The following is a 20,418-nucleotide window of genomic DNA, read 5'->3' as shown; positions in this document are numbered from 1 at the left end:
GAAAGGGCTGAGGGAAGGCAGAGGGGATCTGATTCTGTTTTCTTGCCTGGCTAAATCTGAGTTACTGGTTGCCTTTGGCAAAATCGCTCTGAACTCCCCATCCTGGCCCCTACAGCAGCAGCTTGGATTAACTCCCCCTCCTCCCACTGACCTCACTCCCCTGGGCTCCAGTAGTACCCTGTGCTGCATGGGTCTGAGGACTACCTTGATTCTGTAGTGCACTGTTATTGATGTACAAGTAACTTTATAGACACACATTGCATTCCATGTACTCTTTTTGTAAAGGGACAGGTCCCACATTAAATGGAGACTAATGTGTCATTTCAGAAAAGGCATTTGAATACAAAACTTTTGTAAGTGACATGGATAAGAAAAGGAAGATGCATAGTAAAAGCCACGTGTCTGCTCTGTAAGTAAACGATGCTGTAAATTTTCCTTTAGCAATGAACTCCCATTTCTTTAACGTGAACTGAAACAATTCACCTGCACACACCTAAATTGAGACCGCTGAGGCTAAGATTTTTTTTTTAAAATAGGTGCCTAAAGTCAATGGGTGCTGCTAAGTGCTCAGCACTTTTGAAAATCAGGCAATTTATTTAGGAGCTTTATGGCCTGATCCGGTGGCTTTTTCCTTATAGGCATAGGGGCTGCCCACATACACCCAGTTGCTGAGTCAGGGCCTAAATAAGGTGTTATGGTCCCTGTCTTGCAATTGGCTGTGCTTGGGTGAACTGCTGTATGCATGCATAGCCTTATTGACTTATGTTGGGCTCTTCTACACTGAAATGTAAGATCAGAACCTAACTTTAGTACCCGTTTTTAAAAAATCTCGACCTTTGTTGCTTGTTCAGTAGTTGACAACTTAATTGCTACCTCTCACAGATAACACCGGGTTTTAGATAAAACACACTACTCTGAATTCTAACTTTGGAAGACAAGTTAAAAAAAAAAGATTTTTCAGCAATTTTTTGTTTAAAAAGTAAATATATAACATTAAATAAACTTATATTTGAGCATTTCCTTTGTCATTTGGGTTAAGCTCTGTTGTTGTTAAGAAGCTAGACACGGGTAATGTAATAATGTAATGTAGCCCTGATTTTGATGCAGGAATGAAGAGTAAAAGAGAGTAGGTTTATAGTGGAGTTATTTTTAAATAACTTCAGTATATTCAACTGTACATTTAATTTCTTTTATGCATATTTAATAGTGAGAAGACCTCAAAGAAAAAATTGAAAAGAAATAAACTGGATGTAAGTTACCTTAATTTTGCAGTCAATTAAAAAGAATAAAGTATAAATGTGCCATGCTGTTGAAGGTCTAGATCAGGGGAGGGCAAAGTACGGTTCACGGGCTGGATCTGGCCTACCAGCTGTTTTAAGCTGGCCCTCAAGTTCCCACTGGGGAGTGGGGTCCAGGGCTTGCCCTGCTCCAGCCGGGGAGCAGGGTCAGGGGCTGCTCCATGCAGCTCCTGGAAGCAGTGGCATGGCTTCCCTCTGGTTCGTATGTGCTCCAATAGCCCCCTCCGGCGCTCCAGTGGAAGCTGCAGGGGCAGTGCCTGTGGATGGGGCAACATGCAGAGCCTCCTGACTGTACCTCTGCGTAGGAGCTGGAGTGGGGACATGGCTGCTGTTTCTGGGAGCCACTTGAGGTAAGCGCTGCCCAGAGCCTGCTCCCCTGAGCCTCTCCCCATGCCCCAAACTCTGCCCCAGCCCTGATCGCCTTCCTGCCCTCTGAACCTCTTGATCCCAGCCCAGAGCAGTCTTCTGCAACCCAGCCCCCAAAGCCTGCACCCCCAGCTGGAGCCTACAGCCCAACCCTTGCCCCAGCCCTGATCCGCCCTCTGAATGTCTCTGTCCCAGCCCAGAGCACCCTCCTACACCCCAAACTCCTCATCCCCAGCCCTACCCCAGAGCCCGCACCTCCAGCTGGAGCCTACACACACACCCTACCACACCCCACTCCCGTATGCTGAACTCCTTATTTCTGGCCGCACCCTTGAGCCTGCACCCCTTCCTGTACCCCAACCCCAATTTTGTGAGCATTCAGGCCAGCCATACAATTTCTATTCTCAGATGTGGCCCTGGTCTCACTGCTGGTCTAGATCCTGAAAGTTAACCCTTATGTGTGGGCATAGGGGTCTGCCTGCATGGATGAGCTTTCATCCTCTGTGGGAACTGTGTTTTGTAATCTTGCTGCTTTGCAACTTTTGTGAGAGTGATGTGCCTTGTGATAAAATGGACAATTTGCTTGAAAATATGATGCAAGTTTTCAGATCCTGACAAACATTTGATAACTATCCCATGATAAAAATAGAGACCATCCAGAACAGGAATTTATTTATTTTATTTGCATTTATTTTCGTTGCCAAAGTGAAAACCTTAAAGTTTGACTTGGGGAACTATATTATGCTTGTAGAATAGAAATGCTGGTGATTGATGTCCCTTCATTCCCTGATCTTCATTTGCACCTGAACAGCTCTCACTGAAATCAATGGAAGTTACATATATAAAACTGACAGGCTGGCTGGGCCACCAGATTCAGCCTATAGGTGACTTTTAAGCATGCCTTTTCCCCTGTTCTCCTAATATAGAGCAGCTTGTGCTGAATGATCTGCTTAGACTTGCAGTTTGGCACTTTCAGCAAATTAAAATTATTTCATTCTTTAACATGCAAGTTTTGCAGCAGTGGAAATCCATGACTAGACACACAATAGTAATATGAATAACAAGGGGGGGTGGCTGAAAATGTCCCTCCTTGTCTGAAGGAAAAAATAATCTGATTTTTGAAAAGAGATTAGTTCTTAGAAAGTGCTGATCTTTTGTGTCTTCTTACAAGTTTTATAATGTACTACTAAAACTAATAATATATGGAGATATACCTATCTCATAAAACTGGAAGGGACCCCGAAAGGTCATCGAGTCCAGCCCCCTGCCTCCACTAGCAGGATCAAGTACTGATTTTTGCCCCAGATCCCTCTCAAGGATTGAACTCACAACCCTGGGTTTAGCAGGCCAATGCTCAAACCATAGCATAATACAAAATAGTAATATGTATCACTTCACTTTACCTACATTTTTCTCACGAAAAATAAGTGTAAAAAAGAAAATGCATGCATGTCCCCTTTCAAGTGTTTTGCACCATAGCTCAGTGTCATGGATTCTATTTTAAATTTGAATTCTAAATACTATTCAGGTATTTTAAATTTGTTGTCATTATATTTAATTTGTTTTGCATTGGAAAGTTGGATGTAGAAGACATTGCTTTAATACCCACCCAGGAATACAAAGCCAAGTCCCATCCTCGCAGTAAATTACTTCCATGTGAGGAACCAGATGTCTCAAGGATATTGAAGATAACTGAGACTGGGCAAGTTGAGGAGCCTGATGATTCATTTGGTTGGTATTTAACTTTTTAAAATTGTTTAATACATTATTTTTACAAGTTACCTTGCACATAAGTTATTTTAAAAACCATAAACAAAAGCCTCAGTGTCATTCCTTGCCTATGGGAATGACAAGGGAAAATTACCTCTTTGTTTTGGGCTTTTGTATTCTTTAATTTTGAGTAGTGCTTATATACCACAGTGAAAGGTGCTATGTAAAGGTTTAAGATAGTAAACCTGGAAGTGCATAGCAGAACATCCCTTGTAAGGTGGTGGTATATAAAACAGCAGTGTTTTCATGGTTCTTGGGTGTTTGTCATCTTCCTCTGTTCTTGTGCTTGTATGTGGTGAGAACTGTGAAGAGAAACTGTTCTGCAATCCTAAGAATATATGTGGAGATATTTTTAAACATTTGCAGGGAGAAGAGGCATTGTCCTGTCACTTTCAGATATTATTAAAAGGAAAGATCTTATTCTCAACCGTATATAAATTATTTTCTGGTGAAATATTAAAATCACTTTTCATGCTTCATGTGAGGCTCATTGATAGACACTCCTTGGTCTCCTCAAGTTTCTTCTCTCAAAAATTTTAAACAGTGTATTTTTAAATAAGACTTAATTTGAAAAAAGACACTTAGTAGACATACAAATCATAACTATGCCCAATTGTATGAGAAATAGCAAAACAGTGCTAGTGTAGCCAAGTGCTTTGCCTAAGCAGACAAAGTTTCAAACTTCCATGTTTGTTTTTCTGTTATATATAGATCACCCTTTACACAGCACTGCTGTAGACGCTGGTGGGAATGTGGAATTGCAGGAAGAGGAGCACGACATGTCAGCTAGTCATTCTTCTGATTCATCTCCACAAGGGAAAAATGCAGACACAAGGTACAGTGAAAATAAAATATTTTCCAGTCCTGGAAAACTATTAGACAATGTTTGGAAAACTTACGCTTTTTTTGTACGTTGATGTGATCTCAGGATCATCCTATTCTTTCAAGAGAGACTTTAAATGGTGAAAAATGTCCTCATTCTGTCTCAATTGCTGTCTTTTAAAATGCCCTTGCTTAAAACCTTCCAAGTAAGAAGCCAAAGCCCAAATCAGTCAGCAGGTCGGAGGGAAAAGAATTCTGATTTGCATTATGCCAACCATTTACTGCTTATAATTTACATCTGTGTATGTTAAGACTTTCTTACTGTAATGTTGTGGGTGTCAGGATTGTGTTGGAGAAATTGAAAGGCTTTTAAAAAAAATTGATCCATTAGTGAGACTTCTAGTTGCAAATGTCTACTATTCAGCAAAAATGGCAAAGAAAATATTAGAAAAAACAATTGAAAGGGAATCCAATTTGCTTTGAGTCTGATATAGTTTCTTTGACCTGAGAAAATTCCTCTTCTTTTCAAATTATTGTAAAACAATTTTTGTCCATACACTTCTGCTTTGTTAAAACAGATTTGGTATAAATAGGAAGTAATGCTTGCTTGAATGAATTTATCAAGACAAAACAAAAATAGTGGGTTTGTTCTTTCAGGGAACCTTTTGCATCCCTGTTAAACTCCTGAAGATCATTTTCCCCCAGCCTCTCCATCCCAATTTCCCAAGTGTACCTCATCTGCTTTTGGGGCCCACGCAGCCCAGGCATCTTTATGGCCAGTCAGTACCAAGCTGAACTCTTTCAGAGCCTTTTAACTCTGTTTCTTAAACTGACAGTGGGGGTTGCTGTTGAGGGATACGTGGCTACTGCAGGACTTCTTGAAGCTGATGACCTGGGAACTGAAAACTGAGAAGAAATGAAACCTGGGATTCCTGCAAGGTTGTGCAGAACCACCTCCATTAGGTCACCAATGAACCCTTGGTTTTGTTGTTTAAATAAAGCATGTTGAGGACAAATGTGCAACCCATTGGTTAGCATGTAATGGGTTACACAAGGATACAGATTTATTTATTTTTTTAATTATGCGTCAGGAAAGTTTTTATTGCTCATCTTTATTCTAGAAAAAATCAGTGTAGCTTGAAAGTGCCTGAAGATAACAAATCAGTGACAGAGGATTCTGAAGATGAATCCCTGAAGGAGAATAAGATACAGAAAAAGGTTTGTAAGAATATATCAAAACTTTTATTTAGAACATATTCTATGCCATATTCAGATTAGACAGAGAAAAGAGTTTACAACAGACATGTAAGAGTAGAATTTTCAGTTAATTACTAAAACTAATTTTTAAAATTTATATTGGTGCTAATCAACTTGACACACTTATGAGTGGCTTTCCTTCAAAGCGCATACGCATTGGACTTCCACCACACTTAGTCTCTTGATACTTAAAAGTTCTCTTGTCACATTTTCTATCTTATTTTCTGTCAGCCTGGAAGCTCTCTATTAAAGTGGCAGATTTCTGCAGTCAGTTTTTAATGAGAGAAGCTATGCAGTAGTGCACCATATAAGTCTTACGTGTTGACCTGACTGGTGTGTTAAATTCACTACCTCACACAATCCTAGTGTCTTTCACGCTCAGCCCTACTGTGTAGTTACTGCTGGCCTTCCAGAAAAGAGAGTCAAAACTAATGTTGATTTTTAGTGTTCAGAAATATGTAGTGTGAATAATTGGTTTGTTTTTTTTTAAAGACCTTCAAGTGTCATTTTGAAACCATCACAGGATACTGTAGTAGTTTTGATTGCTCATGACATCTCAAACTTCTAAAGAAAGTTCTTATTATAGTTTTAAAGCAGTAGAGTTTAGATCTTTCAGACTGTTACTGTTCATGCCTTTTTTCTTTTGCATTTTTTTAAAAATGTGAAGATTTACTTTAAATTATTCTTTATATAGATATCAGGAAACACCAAGACCAATGTGGAGGAATCTAAGTTACCATCTGCATTAGCATTGAGTAACAGCTCTTCAGAAAGCAGCATATCAAATAAGGTTACAGATTTAGTGAAGAGGTTGAATGCACAAAAGGTAAAAGTTGTCTCAACTGCAAAATCTATCAAAAATGCCTCTAAAATCTTGTTTCTCCTTAGAATTAAGCACTAAAGCACATAGTGATCTTCTCATCTGTTTAAAAAGAGGGAGAATGTATTCAGGAAAGAATAATAGTTTTGGATGTGAGGGGGTAGGACAGAGGGAAAACTGAACACAAGGTCTTGTCTACTCTGGCATTTCTCTTCAAAATGCTCTCACCTGTGCAGCTTCACGTGTGATACCTGTCATAGTTCAAGATAACTGCACCCGTATTCCCCCTCTGTGATCCCTCAAGGCCTCAGTGCTAAGCTTCTGGCTTCTCAGCTGTCACCTCTCTTGGGCAGAGATCCACATCTCTCTCCCTCCTGACTGGGATTTTTCAAGATGTCACAGTTCCCTGCCTACACTCTGATATCCTCAGCAAGCCAAACTGCCTAAACTGGCCAGTGTCTGTGCTTTGCTTTCTCTCCAGAGGGTATGCCCAGTGTATTGCCTGCAGTCATAAGTTATCACACAACTCTTTATAAGTACATTTATTCTTAAGGGGAAAGCATTACAGAGAAAACATTAAAAACAATAAAAGAACCTACATACATGCTGAAAAGCTTAGCAGAGGTCACCCCGACTCTAACTTTGGGCTTAGTTGGTGTCAGTCCTTGAAAACCCACAACTGGGTTATCCCTGTGTCTACAACTTCAGAACTGTCTCAGATTCAGAACTACCATGAATAGTTCAGTTGGCCCTTTGATCTTGGTCTCATGCAACAGGTGATCAGCAGGCAGTGGCCCACTCCTCAGGACTTAGCTTCAGAAGGCTAGGTTTTTGCATAACCAGGTGCCCCTAGAGCAGTAGTTTTCAAACTTTTTTCTGGCAACCCAGTTGAAGAACATTGTTGATGTCCATGACCCAGTGGAGCTAGGGATGAGGGATTTGGTGTGTGGGAGGGGCTCAGGGCTGGGGCAGAAGTTTGGGGTGAGGGGTGGGGCTGGGAATGAGGGATTCGGGGGGGGGCTCTGGGCTAGGGCAGGGCGTTGGGGTACAGGAGGGGGTCAGGGCTGTGTGCGCAGACTCTGGGCTGGGGCCAGGGATGAGGGATTTGTGGTGTAGGAGGGGGCTCCGGATTTGGCAGGGGGTGTGTCTCAGGCTGTGGCCGGGGGCTGGAGTGCTGGAGGGGACAGAGCTCTGGGCTGGGGGTGCAGACTCTGGGCCCGGGGCCAGGGATGAGGGGTTTAGGGTGTAAAGGGGGCTCTGGGTTTGGAGGGTCTTGGGGTGTGGGACGGGGCAGGGCTCTGGGCTGGGAGAGGCAGGCTCTGGGGTGGGGCCGGGGGTGAGGGGTTTGGGATGCAGGAAGGGGCTCTGGGTTTGGGGGGGAGGGGCTCAGGCCTGGGGCAGAGGATTGGGGCACAGGCTTACCTTAGGTGGCTTCCGGTCAACGGCACAACAGCTTCCTGCCTGTCCTGGAAGCGGCCAGCAGCAAGTCTGACTCCTAGGTGGAAGCGCGCAATCGACTCCACATGGCTCTCACCCACAGGCACCGCCCCTTCCCCAAACTCCTGTTGACTGGTAACTGACCAGTGGGAGTGCGGAGCTGGTGCTTGGGGTGGGGGCAGCATGTAGAGTGCCGTGAACCCCCCCACCTAGGAGCCAGCCCTGCTGCTGGCCGCTTCTAGGGCGCAGCATAGTGTTGGAACAAGTAGGGACTAACTTGGCTTAGCCGGGCAGCACTGTCGATGGGACTTTTGGTGGTGCTGGTGGTGCTGACCAGAGCTGCTGGGACCCAGTCCCTTCCATTCCACAACCCAGTTCTGGGTCGTGACCCACACTTTGAAAACCACTGCCCTAGAGAATCCCCAGGAAAACCACTTAACACTCTTTGTTCCAAAAATCTGTTCTTATCTGATGCTTTGTTCAGTATTGTCCTCTGAACCCCCAGGTGCCACATCTCCACCCCTCAAGAGGTGACATACACTTCTGGACCACAATAATAAATAAACCATTCATTTAATACAATGGACCCTAAAGATGCATTCATTTCAATAAAGTCACCCAATAATATTGCCAGCTGCATTTCTCTTCAAAATATTCCCACTGATGCAACTTTAGCATTCCTACTGTTGATATCACTGGTAATGCAATCTGGCATCTCTTGTTCACTGGCAGCATTATCAATGTTGTCAAAACTCTGCACAGAGCTAATCTAGACTACACAGTTGTTAAAATGCCTGTGGTGGTTCTCACTAGTGTTACTCCAATTGCTATCATTAGAAATAATTAATTATAATTATGGGTTTAAAATGGTTGAACGTAATTGTTCTTGAAAGTTAATCTGCTGCATTTTGTATTGCAGAAGCCCAAGAACAGTGCTAAATCCCATGTGAAACCAAAGAAGTCTTCACAAAAGAGTGCATTAGATCCTTCTGGTAAAAGGAATTTGATACTTTTCTCTTCATAATTTTAAACTTCCTTGTAACTTTTCCTCCTTAGCCATTAATGAATTTTCCTAAAAACAGTTTTATATCTGGTATTTTGCATCCCAGTAAGGCTACAAATGGGAGCTTTGTATAATTGGAATAGGGAGATTCTTATATAGTTGGACTCAGCACTTAGTCACTAGCACTGTAACATCAGGAGATACTGAGTTTCAAGATTGTGACCATTTTAGGTATAGACAAACTATTTGATATTGTTTTCAGATGTTTTTCTGACTCCTTCTAGATTCTGTCCAGTTGGGGTTATGCAGTTAACTTTATATATGGAGATAAATATGTTCCAAGTTCAGTTCTTAAGAACCCTCTAAAATATTCATAAAGTAGTTTTCCCTTAACAAATGCAATATATACATGCTGGTGTGATATAAAGACTTCATCAGCATGAGTTTGGGAGGGCTATATTACTCATAGTGGCCAGGAGTGGTTTGTCCCAAATAAGTGTCTATATACCCTTCATACAACATTGTGCATGTTTCAGAAAAACTATAGACTTTAAGCTTTATATTAAATACCTTGAGTGTAATAATGCAGACTTTCTTGCAAAGTAAAATATGTGCATCAGACCATTTGTATATTTCAGGATTTTGTATTTTACTATCGAGCAGAGTTGGTGACATTCAGAATGTTGGATGTAAAAGTAAAATTTATTTTTAACAATCACCAATGTACCTTAGTTATTTATGTAAAACCCACCTTAAGGTTCCCTTACTGAATATCACTAGACTATGAAATAAGGTATGTTACTTTTTCACACATTGTTTTAATTTAAAATTTGCATAATAAATTCTAGGTAGCTGGCATATATCTTAGACAAGTGAAATAATTACCATTTTAGAAAATTCAAATTTGTTAAAAGGTTAATACGCAAGTCAGTTTGTGTAGCATTACATTCTTTTCAAACACTTTGATTTCATATTTCTTTTAACTAGTCATTTATTTTGTTTCAGCTGATAGTCCATTTTCTATGCAGATTTGGTGCCCGAAAGGGCTGAAAAGATTTTCCCAAGATATTACAGAACTGGATGTTGTTCTGGTTGAGAGTGAGAAGATAACTGCAGACTACAAGTAAGTATCTTGCTTTCCTTGGACTGAAAACTCCAAATTGACACAGTGTATTTAGTTTGCTTGAAACCAAGGGATGCATTAGATGACTGCCTATAGTTTCTGTGATACAAATGGCATTTTCTTTAAGATGTGATCCTAGGGAGGTTGGCCTCAGATTTGGTATTGCCCAAATATAAATAATATTGCCATTATGGATAGCTGTTGTGATTGGGGAGCAATTTCTGAACACGATATATCTCAATATCTGCTTGAAGATGCACATTGATCTATCAAGACCCAGGAGAGGCTGGAAATATCCTACATTTGTTAAGCTGGTTTCATGGGCTCTGTTTGATTTCCATTGAAGCAGTCAGCTTTGAGGCTCACTTAATATGCGATTTTTTTTTTGATTTTTTTTTGTCTTAACAGAGTTTTGATGTTCTCAATCTGCTGTTTAGGTCTCTTAATCAGAATTGAAGTGCTTATTCAATATAAAACATCTATCCTGTAGTTAATTAATAACTATATAACTTCTTAATTCCTAGCATTTGTGAAAAAACACTGGTAGTGGTCCCACAGGTTAGCTAAATTCTACATATTAGACTTGCAAGTTTGGGTGGATTTACCCCTAAAAAGAAGTGCTTCATGATGTATTGTTTCACTAGGCAAGTTAGAAAAAGTGCAGAAGGGAAGCCCTATCCATGCCCTGGAAGTCTCATTGCTCTTAAAATCCCAGTGCTAATTTCTGTGGACCTTGCCTCCCTGAAGAACAGGAAACTTTCCTTTCTTCAAGTAGCAATGCCCAAAGAACTAACCAGTCCCAGGTGAACTTGGGATGAACAAAACAAACGAAAACTTTTGATTTAAAAACCAACCCAATGTTTTATTTCCTTAGCTCTGCAGTAGGCATATGCGAATCATAAAAAGGGGGTGGGGGGGAAAGCTGAATGCACTAAAATTCTTGGCTGCAGAAGTCATCAAAACTGGTAAACTGTTCAAGGGGAAGAGTTAGGCTGTTGCCAGTAACTGACAGGTTACTGGCAACAGCCTAACAACGGAAAGTCCAGTGTTAGTATCTGTAGATCTTGCTGCTTGAAGAAGGGAAATACTCAGATAAGCACAGATAGCTTTTTCCTATACTAACCCAACTGTGGTTTTATTTTACTCCCTTCCTCCCCAACTTCCAGACAAAGGGTGGAGTCTAGGATTTGCAGGGAAGCTATTGCGGTCTTCTATTCTGGCTTCAAGGAGCAACTCACTAATACTGTAAGTATAGTAGTAAATATAAAAACATTTGTGTAGAGGTGGTTGTAAAATTTTAGTCAGAATACTTATACACCTACTACTTCATATATAGTCTTATATATGACTCAAGGCATTTTAAAATTAATCCACCTTGTGAGATATGAATGAATGAAGAAATAAAACTTTTAATCACTATTGCTCCAGCTTGCTGCACATGGACAGACTACTGCACCTGTGCAAGAACTCCAGTGGGGTTTCACGTGGGCACAGCGGTTTGCTCACAGACAATAAATTACAGGATTGGATTAGCTTTTGGGAGACAAGGACCTTCTCTTGTGCAGTTACCAATGAGCAAGGAGTTCTGCAAAGTGGGGCAAGTTGAAGGGGTGAGACTTATAGAGCTGAAGGTCTGCCAAGATACAAACAGTACGTCTTCTATATCTGCCTCAGAAGCCTTGTATTTGTGAAATACCTTTCCTGGTGCCTGCAGGGGGGCCATGTTCAGGGCTTTAAAATTAGGGTTTTTTTTAAGGGGCCTCTGACTTACATCACATGGAGAACAGACTTTTGCAATATCATTATTCAGACCTATCCACTGACTGGAGAGAACAGTAATTATAGCTGTGGAGATTAAGATTTAAAATAAAGATATATTTAGTGAAATAAATTGAGAATTTTGGTCTTTACTTATGACCATTGCCACAATCAATATTAAAATTATAATTGAACTTTAAACTTGTCCATGCTAATAAATCATTTGAAACAACAAAACTTTATGCATTTCTATAACAAGGTGGTAAAGAACCTGGGATTTTTAGATAGCGAACTAGAGAGTGACAGCTTTGCCTCCTGATGCTGGAGAGAGTAGCATTTTATAACAGACCTTGTTCTGGGCTGAGGAAAGGACATGCCAGACAGAATTACCAGTGATTCATTTCTTTAAGCCAAAGTGTTTCAAAAGTAATTCTTATAGCAGTGATTATAGAGTAAAAGGATGGGGAAGAAAAGATCAGAAAGATTTTCCTGTCAATACACAATGTTTTCCTTTACCTGTAGATAACAGAAGTCCAGGAACTGAAGGATTTGAAAAGAAGAAATGCTAAGGTAAAATAGAGCAATGATCTCTTTATAGTGTTTAAATGACGCTGTGTTTTATTTAGAAACAGAAATGTACAGAGCCAATGTTCAACTGCAAAACCAAACTTGGATGTTTGTTTCTAAAATTATTAGAATACAAATATACCTAGATAAAGTTTGTGAAACATATTTTATCTGGGAATAACACTGTCTGTAATATACTTAAAAAAATCAAACAGAACAAAAATCCAGTTTGAAACTCTTTTTTGCCAGACTTGCTAGACTGTTAATCAGTTGTGCTAGTTCAGTAACCAGTGAGCAAACTGTATAAACCAAGAATTACTAAAGGCTGTAAATATGCCAGATTCTGATCTCTGCTAACAATCTTGGGTGTGGTATACAGTAAAAAAAAGTACAGTAAATAAATTGACACACATGATAAGTATTTCACAGCAATGGTGTCAGAGTATCATTTAAAAGGAAAGCCAAAATGTATGCTTAAACTCCATTCAGTAGGATTGGGGCTGCCATTGATTTGCTACTGATGCATGCTGTGACTACAACTAAATGGAAAAAAAAACAACTATAATCAGAGTACTCATTGCTTAAGGCGGCGAGTTTGTCCGTGACCTCCATGACTTCTGCAGCTGCTGGTGCACCTGGTGCAGGGGCAGCTCAGATGCACTGGCCGCTGCGGAGGCAGTTTAAGCCCCCACCCCCAAGGATCAGCAGAATGAGTGTGGGAGGGCGCAGGGCCACCGGATGGGGTGAGACAGGCTCTGGGCAGTGCTTACCTTGGGGGGTTTGCTGGAAGCAGTGACATCCCCCTTGCTCAACTGCTAGGCAGAGGCGTGGCCAGGCAGCTCTCTATGCATTGCCTCCACCCAGAGCTCTGGCTTTGCAACTCCCATTGAGTTTTTCTAAAAGTGCCCGTGACCTAAAACGTAGCCTTAATTATAGTATGGTACTCTGTTTTGCCTTGTGCTTCATTTATATGAAGGTGTACTCTTACTTGAGAGAGTGTGTGAGCACTACTGAACTGTGAGTTGCCATTAATGAATAATTATTGGGACAGAATGAGAATGACTTTATAGCTGTGATACTCAGACTGAGGCTCATGAGCTGTTTTAATGTGTCTCCTGCAGCTCTTTGGAGCACATGATATTAACAAACACATTTTGATTGTAATTATTAACCAGTTGGGATGCTTTTACTATGTTATAACCAATTGTAGCTGATAAAATAATACTTGGTCAGTTCTTTTGCTGTGAGAATAATATATATTTCCCCGTCATACTGATTAAATATCAATATATAGTACTATACTAAATGAAACAATGAATTCGCCCTACGGTGGCTCTTTTGGGTAATGTTCATCGCTAATTTGACTCCTGAATCACTGAGATCCAAGTATCATTGCTTTATAGCTTGTAGTTTAGGGTGCTCATTTAGGAGAGATGGGAGACCTACATTCAAGTTCCTGTTCCAGTGGCTATTTAATTATTTATACAAAGTGGAACAGTTTCAGTACGAGAGGCAGAGACACCTAGAATATCCCATTGGCCAGTGGTAAGGGCATTTTTCTTAATGTAGGAGATCTGATTTCAAATATCCCCCATTGTTACTCAGGGTTCTTTCAAACCAAAGCTCTTGGTAACTTTTACTCTGTGTGAAGTGGTGTCAGGAAATAAATCAGGGGAGACAAGGCCGTCCAACCAATAGATGGCTGACACAAACAGGACAACACGAGTGCTTTCACTTAAAGCTACACTTTACTTAGTGTCAAGCACTTACATATATAGATTCAGAGATTGTAGGGCTGGAAGGGACCTCGGGAGGTCAACGAGTCCAGTCCCCTGCCTTCATGGCAGGACCACACATCCGCAACAGATTAGTAAAACACTCCCAACCCTTGATAATTACCAAAGCTGAGTGTGGCTCTTGAGTGAAACAGCGGCAGGCTTCTGGTGGCCAAATCTTCCGTCTGCTGGTGGGGATCGCCAGATGTATCCAGAGGGAGAGTCCAAAAGGAGTCCCCAAACAAGTCCAACTATCTCAAGCTTTTTCCCCTTATTTATACCTTAGTAATAGAATGACATGTCCCTTAAAGAAAACTTGTTAAGCAAGCAGTTCCAATGGGCAAGCAAGAGGCTCCTTCTAATTGAATTATCTAGGTGTGGGTTTTTCCAGAGTTTGGAGCCCTGAGACCCCAATAGACATTTGTGAGGCACATCTTGCTCTTTTAAAATGCATGTAGCAGGAACTTCAACACAATTCTCATCAGGAAGGACGCAGGGTCAAGCTGCCCTTTCTGTGGCACCCCAAAACTCCCCCCTCTTCTGCCTTGGTCATGCTGAGACTGCTGAATGGCCAATTTACAGCTTGCTCACTTGACTGCCTTTAACCATAAGCCATAGTGGTTTCAGGCACTTTACTGGTTTGCCAAAGTCTCCCCGTACACCATCACACAGAAGGTGGAATTGATCCTGCATCTCCCATGTCCCCAGTGAGTGCTCTAACTATTGGGCTAAAGTTTATAAGAGATGCCTCCTTCTCCTGGCATTTAAGTCCCAAAAAATATTCTGGGCAGAAACTACTTGATGAATTCACATCAAATTCACAAATAGTTTTGGGTTGATCAAAACTGCATTTGTTGTTGAATGAGCTATTTGTCCGAAAAACATTTCCCACCTCTAATTCACAAGCATATTTTAGTCCAGTCCTGAAAACAGCAAATCAGTCTCACCCAGCAATTCTAGTATATTTGAATCATCGTCTTTCCTTTGCGTTTCCTCATCAAGTGGAGTCAGCAGCTCTTGTTCTTTGTCTCCCAGCATTCTTGTAAAGTTCATCTTCCAGACACTGATGGCAACCTTCTCTGTGTCCTCCATCAGTGTCTCAAACCACTGTTTTCTAGGTCTTCCTTCTAGTCTTTGAATGTAAATTCAATATTTTTTGGAGAAGGAGGTTACTAGTGGAGTTCCTCAGGGATCGGTTTTGGGACCAATCTTATTTAATCTTTTTATTACTGACCTTGGCACAAAAAGTGGGAATGTGCTAATAAAGTTTGCGGATGACACAAAGCTGGGAGGTATTGCTAACACAGAGAAGGACCGGGATATCATACAGGAAGATCTGGATGACCTTGTAAACTGAAGTAATAGTAATAGGATGAAATTTAATAATAAAAAGTGAAAAGTCATGCCTTTAAGGATTAATAACAAGAATTTTGGTTATAAACTGGGGACACATCAGTTGGAAGTAACAGAGGAGGAGAAGGACCTTGGAGTATTGGTTGATCACAGGGTGACTATGAGCCACCAATGTGATATGGCCGTTAGAAAAGCTAATGCGGTTTTAGGATGTATCAGGCGAGGTATTTCCAGTAAAGATAAGGAGATGTTAGTACCGTTATACAAGGCACTGGTGAGACCTCATCTGGAATACTGTGCGCAGTTCTGGCCTCCCATGTTTCAGAAGGATGAATTTAAACTGGAAGAGGTACAGAGAAGGGCTGCTAGGATGATCCGAGGAATGGAAAACCTGTCTTATGAAAGGAGACTGAAAGAGCTTGGCTTGTTTAGCCTAACCAAAAGAAGGCTGAGGGGAGATGTGATTGCTCTTTATAAATATATCAGAGGGATAAATATCAGGGAGGGAGAGGAATTATTTAAGCTTAGTACCAATGTGGACACAAGACAAATGATATGAACTGGACACTAGGAAGTTATTAGACTTGAAATTAGATGAAGATTTCTAACCATTAGAGGAGTGAAGTTCTGGAACAGCCTTCCAAGGCGAGTAGTGGAGGCAAAAGACGTATTTGACTTCAACTAAGCTGATAAATTTATGGAGGGGATGGTATGATGGGATAGCCTAATTTGGCAATTAATTGATCTTTGATTATTAGCAGTAAATATGCCCAATGGTCTGTGATGGATGTTAGATGGGGTGGGATCTGACGTTACTACAGAGAATTCTTTCCTGGGTGCTGGCTAGTGAGTCTTGCCCACATGCTCAGGGATTAACTGATCGCCATATTTGGGGTTGGGAAGGAATTTTCCTCCAAGGAAGATTGGCAGAGGCCCTGGAGGTTTTTCGCCTTTCTCTGCAGTATGGGACACGGGTCACTTGCTGGAGGATTCTCTGCACCTTGAGGTCTTTAAACCACAATTTAAGGACTTCAATAACTCAGACATAGGTTGGGGGTTTGTTAGAGGAGTGGGTAGGTGAGATTCTGGCCTGCGTTGTGCAGGTGGTCAGACTAGATGACCTAATGGTCCCTTCTGACCTTAAGTCTATGAATCTATCTATGAAGGAGATTTGAGAGGGGAAAACAGGAAGGGATTCCTGGTAAAATTACATTTAATAATTTGGTAAATTAAAAATGTTTTTAATTATACTGTTTTTAAATAGTGATTATCAGTCAAAGTCACATATTGCGTGCAAGCTCTCTCATTTAAACTTCTTTATAAAATCAAGTTCTAAATCAGAACTTTTCTATGAAGTCATCTAGAACTTAGGCCCCAGTGCTAAAAGCTGTTCTGTGCAGAGCAACCTGCAGGATTAGGGCTGTAGTTTTAAGTACTTAACTAACTGAATTAAAGAATATAGAAAAATCTTTAATGTACAGCGCACCTTTCATTCTGAAGGATCCTAAAGTACTACATAAACAACATCATGCTATTCTTACATGTAAAAAAAAAAAAAAAAATCTGTGAAAGTGTATGTAATTGTATATACTGTGGTGTAAAGGTTTTTATAGATTGGCTTTGCAACTCCTGAGTTAGAGATCCTCCCAAGTAAGTATTAATAAAAAACAAATTTCTACACTAGTGTCTTATGCCAAATAATACTGAAAAGCTTGAAATTTTTTTAAAATGTTGGGATTTATATGCCTGGATGAACAAGGATCCTGTACTACAGTGAGTTCAACCGTACAAGTTATGGAGGAAGAGAGAAAATTCTAACAAATGTTAGAGACCTTACTGAAAAAAATACCTAAAATAGCACTTCCATATATTACATTGTCATGAATTGTAAGACTTGGTATCTCAAGATTTCCTATGTCTAGAACCCAGAGCATTGTCAATTCAGAATTCAGAGTTTGGGGCATGGGGAAAATCTACCTTGTCATTTAACTGTCTTACTCTTGAAAGACTGCTATTTCACTTAATTATATTATAGGTGATCACAGACATCAATAAGAAAAGACGGCGTTTGCTGGAAGTTAGAGAAGAACTAATTCGGTAAGTTTCCATTTGTTGAAATGTATATTGATTATATTGATTTAAAGCATACAATATCAATGAAAATTGAGGAGTCCTGTTACTGTCCAGAAAATCTAAGGTAACTCTTGCTTTTGTCATTAACTGACTTTCTTTGTGTAAATAGCAGATGAAACACTTACGGCCTTCACCAGCTGAACATATGTATTCCTTCCTATTTGCAAAAGCTAAAATTAACCACTCCATCTCCACAGGAGTTGTGGAACTGCCTAATAGAAACAGGCAGTCATTTTCACAAACTATCTCCAGCTACTCTAAATTCTTGGGATAATATCTGCCAGTTGGGCTACACGTTCCATAAGAAATACACCAGCTGCATGACTGGAGATGAGAACATGATCAGATAGGTTCAGACTACTTAAATTTTAACACACACTGAGCATGGAACAGTGTGTGTGGCATTGTTCCCACCCCCAATATAGCTCACCTTAATCTTGCTGGGTAAACTTCCTGATTCCCTTAATAGAACTCAGCCTTGAAAATGTGCAATACATTCTGATTTTAACTGCCCCTACAGGGGTAGGATATTTCCCGAGATGGTACATGTAGCAGTCTGGTATGGTGAAGTCACAGAATGCCTAATGCCATATTCCATTACTATAAGAAATAGGATATTTCTCAAAACAGAGAGAGAATACTGTTGGCTCTGTTTTACTTAAGTGTAATGTGTAAGTAAGTCCATTTTAAATTGTACTGCTTGGCAAAAGCCATCTCCTAGAATCCCCTTGATCACAGATGTGATCGCTGGATTCCTGTCAGAAGAATTACTGTATTATTGACAAGATTAAATATCTGTGTTCTTATTAGATAAAAACATAAACAGTATGCACAATTTAAAGGACCATATTGCTGTCAGTTACCAAAGATTTATCCTAATTGAGAAAAATACCAGGCTGTTGCACTGTCTGCATTTTACACTTTTATGACCCCATTAAGTCATGTTCAGTAGAAACAGTACATTCAAAGTAACTCCTGAAAGAGAAAAATTCACAACACAGTCCTTAAGTATTGATGTTTTTTAAGGACTGGACCACAACTGAAGCAACTGCAAAGAGAATATGCTGAGCTACAAGAGAGAGAATCTTCTCTCAGGAACGCAACCCAGTTCCTAACTGATTTAAAGGAGGTGCAGCAACAATATATAAATTGCAGAGAAGACCACCCACAAGAAAAAGTAGTTGTAAGTACATCTTGATTCTACAACGTTGCACTAGCTAATTCAAGTTTTGTCAATTTAGGAGAAGAAACTAAATGATGATTGAGGGCAGATAGCTATATCATTATGTTGGTATCTGTCAAGGCCTTGTACCACATGGCAAAAACTTTGGTGCTGTTGTATCCAGGACACACATGTAGTGTACTACTTTTAAAAGTTCAGTGAGAAACAAAGTCAATTTATTTTCTCATAGATGTAGGTCAAACCCTGGTGCCCAGGAGCTTCCCTGCCTACAAGATGGTAGTGTTTGCTAACTTTTAAACCTCACAGTGAATTTTGTAACCCTCTTTAATGCTCAAACATCTGTTCAGCAGCATAGCACTGATAGTGAGCTTCTTAAATATGTACTTTAAGTAGTGTAGGAGACCTGTACAGGAATTGTGTCTTGGCCTGGAATATAGTCTCCTCTGTTCTAGGGCACTGCTGACCAGTCTAAGGAAGCCGTCCACTTTAGGACATACTACACCTCTACCCTGATATAATGCGGTAAAGCAGTGCTCTGGGGGGCAGGGGCGCACTCTGGTGGACCAAAGCAAGTTCGATATAATGTGGTTTCACCTATAATGCAGTAAGATTTTTTGGCTCCCGAGGACAGCGTTATATCAGGGTAGAGGTGTATCAGTTTATGCTTAGTATAGCCAAACTTTAACTTGACTTAAACAAGCAGAATAGAATATTTGAAGAGAGTGACATCAAATTATAATCCACTCTTTCAAATATGTCCAGTATGAGAGACAAATGGAATACTTTGCAAATAAACATTGTCCAATTACTTGCCTATTATCCCAAAGAGTTAAAAGTAAAGCCTTGTAATTTTTTTCCTCCAACAACAGTACGGAACTTCCAGCATTCCTGCTCTTCTGGTGGAATCTCAACGAATTTTAAGAGCTGAAAGTCATTTTCAAAATATCAGCACAAGATTACAAGAGTTTCTGAATTTGCAGAAAAAGGAGCTGCCAGAGAAATTGTAAATGCTTTATACAATATACTTTCTTCTTGCAACTAAGCACAGTTAACATCAGTTAAGTGTATTCACATTCATATACAGATAGCTACTTCTTCTGGTAAGGTGCTAAATATACATGGTTATGACATTCCTACTCCATTTAGATTTTGGTATTTTGTGTTTGCACTCTTTAATTTCTGATAACAGAAGCAGCAATTGTTTAAATACTACCATATGCATTTAATAAAACAAAGCACTGTGTTTAAATTGCTTCTAACTTAAATCTTTCACCTCTATAAATAAGTGATGTGAGCTTTTTGTGAGAAAAGTTGATAGTAAATCTTTAGAAACATAATTGTGACAGGAACATGTGGTTTTTCACTTTGATGTATAGTAAGTTTGAGGTGAACATTTTTGTGCTACCTCAAACATCGCACGTGTGGCAGCCTGGAGTAGAGATAGTATGACAAACCATTAATAATCTCTGTGAATCAGTGATAAATCTAGTGCTTTAAAATTAATAGGATTTTATTATTGGATTACCAGAGTAATCATTTGGAAATACCAAAGTGACAAGAGTAGCCATTTTCTTTAGAATGAGCAACAACAGGTTTTTCATGAAATATCAGTTGTAATTCCAACTAAAGTAGCATAAAGCTAAGCTTGTAACAGGCAACTTACAAATAGACATGTCTCAATTCTTAGTAGTGGCTTCCATAAATTATTGCACCATTATGAGTATTGAATAAAATATTTCTGAAACTAGTATGT

At 40.0% G+C, this 20,418-nt stretch overlaps 1 protein-coding gene across 1 annotated transcript; it reads left to right on the top strand.

Moving 5' to 3' along the window:
• The first annotated feature begins 283 nt into the window (after positions 1-283).
• Positions 284-20,412, top strand: CENPU (centromere protein U). Its single transcript, XM_032800393.2, has 13 exons — positions 284-409; positions 1,208-1,250; positions 3,242-3,395; positions 4,146-4,269; positions 5,378-5,474; positions 6,208-6,339; positions 8,690-8,762; positions 9,779-9,896; positions 11,063-11,141; positions 12,177-12,224; positions 17,385-17,446; positions 18,509-18,665; positions 19,535-20,412. Exons 1-13 carry the CDS (start codon positions 363-365, stop codon positions 19,670-19,672), a joined length of 1,272 nt encoding a protein of 423 aa, XP_032656284.1. The 5' UTR covers positions 284-362; the 3' UTR covers positions 19,673-20,412.
• Positions 20,413-20,418: the final 6 nt, after the last annotated feature.

This window comes from Chelonoidis abingdonii, chromosome 5 (genome assembly GCF_003597395.2).
Source record: "Chelonoidis abingdonii isolate Lonesome George chromosome 5, CheloAbing_2.0, whole genome shotgun sequence".
NCBI classification, from domain to species: Eukaryota; Metazoa; Chordata; order Testudines; family Testudinidae; genus Chelonoidis; species Chelonoidis abingdonii.
Note: the sequence above shows the minus strand (reverse complement) of the source record. Positions and strands in the feature narration are given on the sequence as shown.

What these genes read in the sequence shown, in the direction of transcription:
- CENPU (XM_032800393.2), top strand. Translation starts at nt 363, where the DNA reads ATGGATAAGAAAAGGAAGATGCATAGTAAAAGCCACGTGTCTGCTCT. An exon ending in TGAAAAGAAATAAACTGGAT is followed by an intron (nt 1,251 to 3,241) that starts GTAAGTTACCTT and finishes TGCATTGGAAAG; the next exon opens with TTGGATGTAGAAGACATTGC. An exon ending in AGAGGTTGAATGCACAAAAG is followed by an intron (nt 6,340 to 8,689) that starts GTAAAAGTTGTC and finishes TTTGTATTGCAG; the next exon opens with AAGCCCAAGAACAGTGCTAA.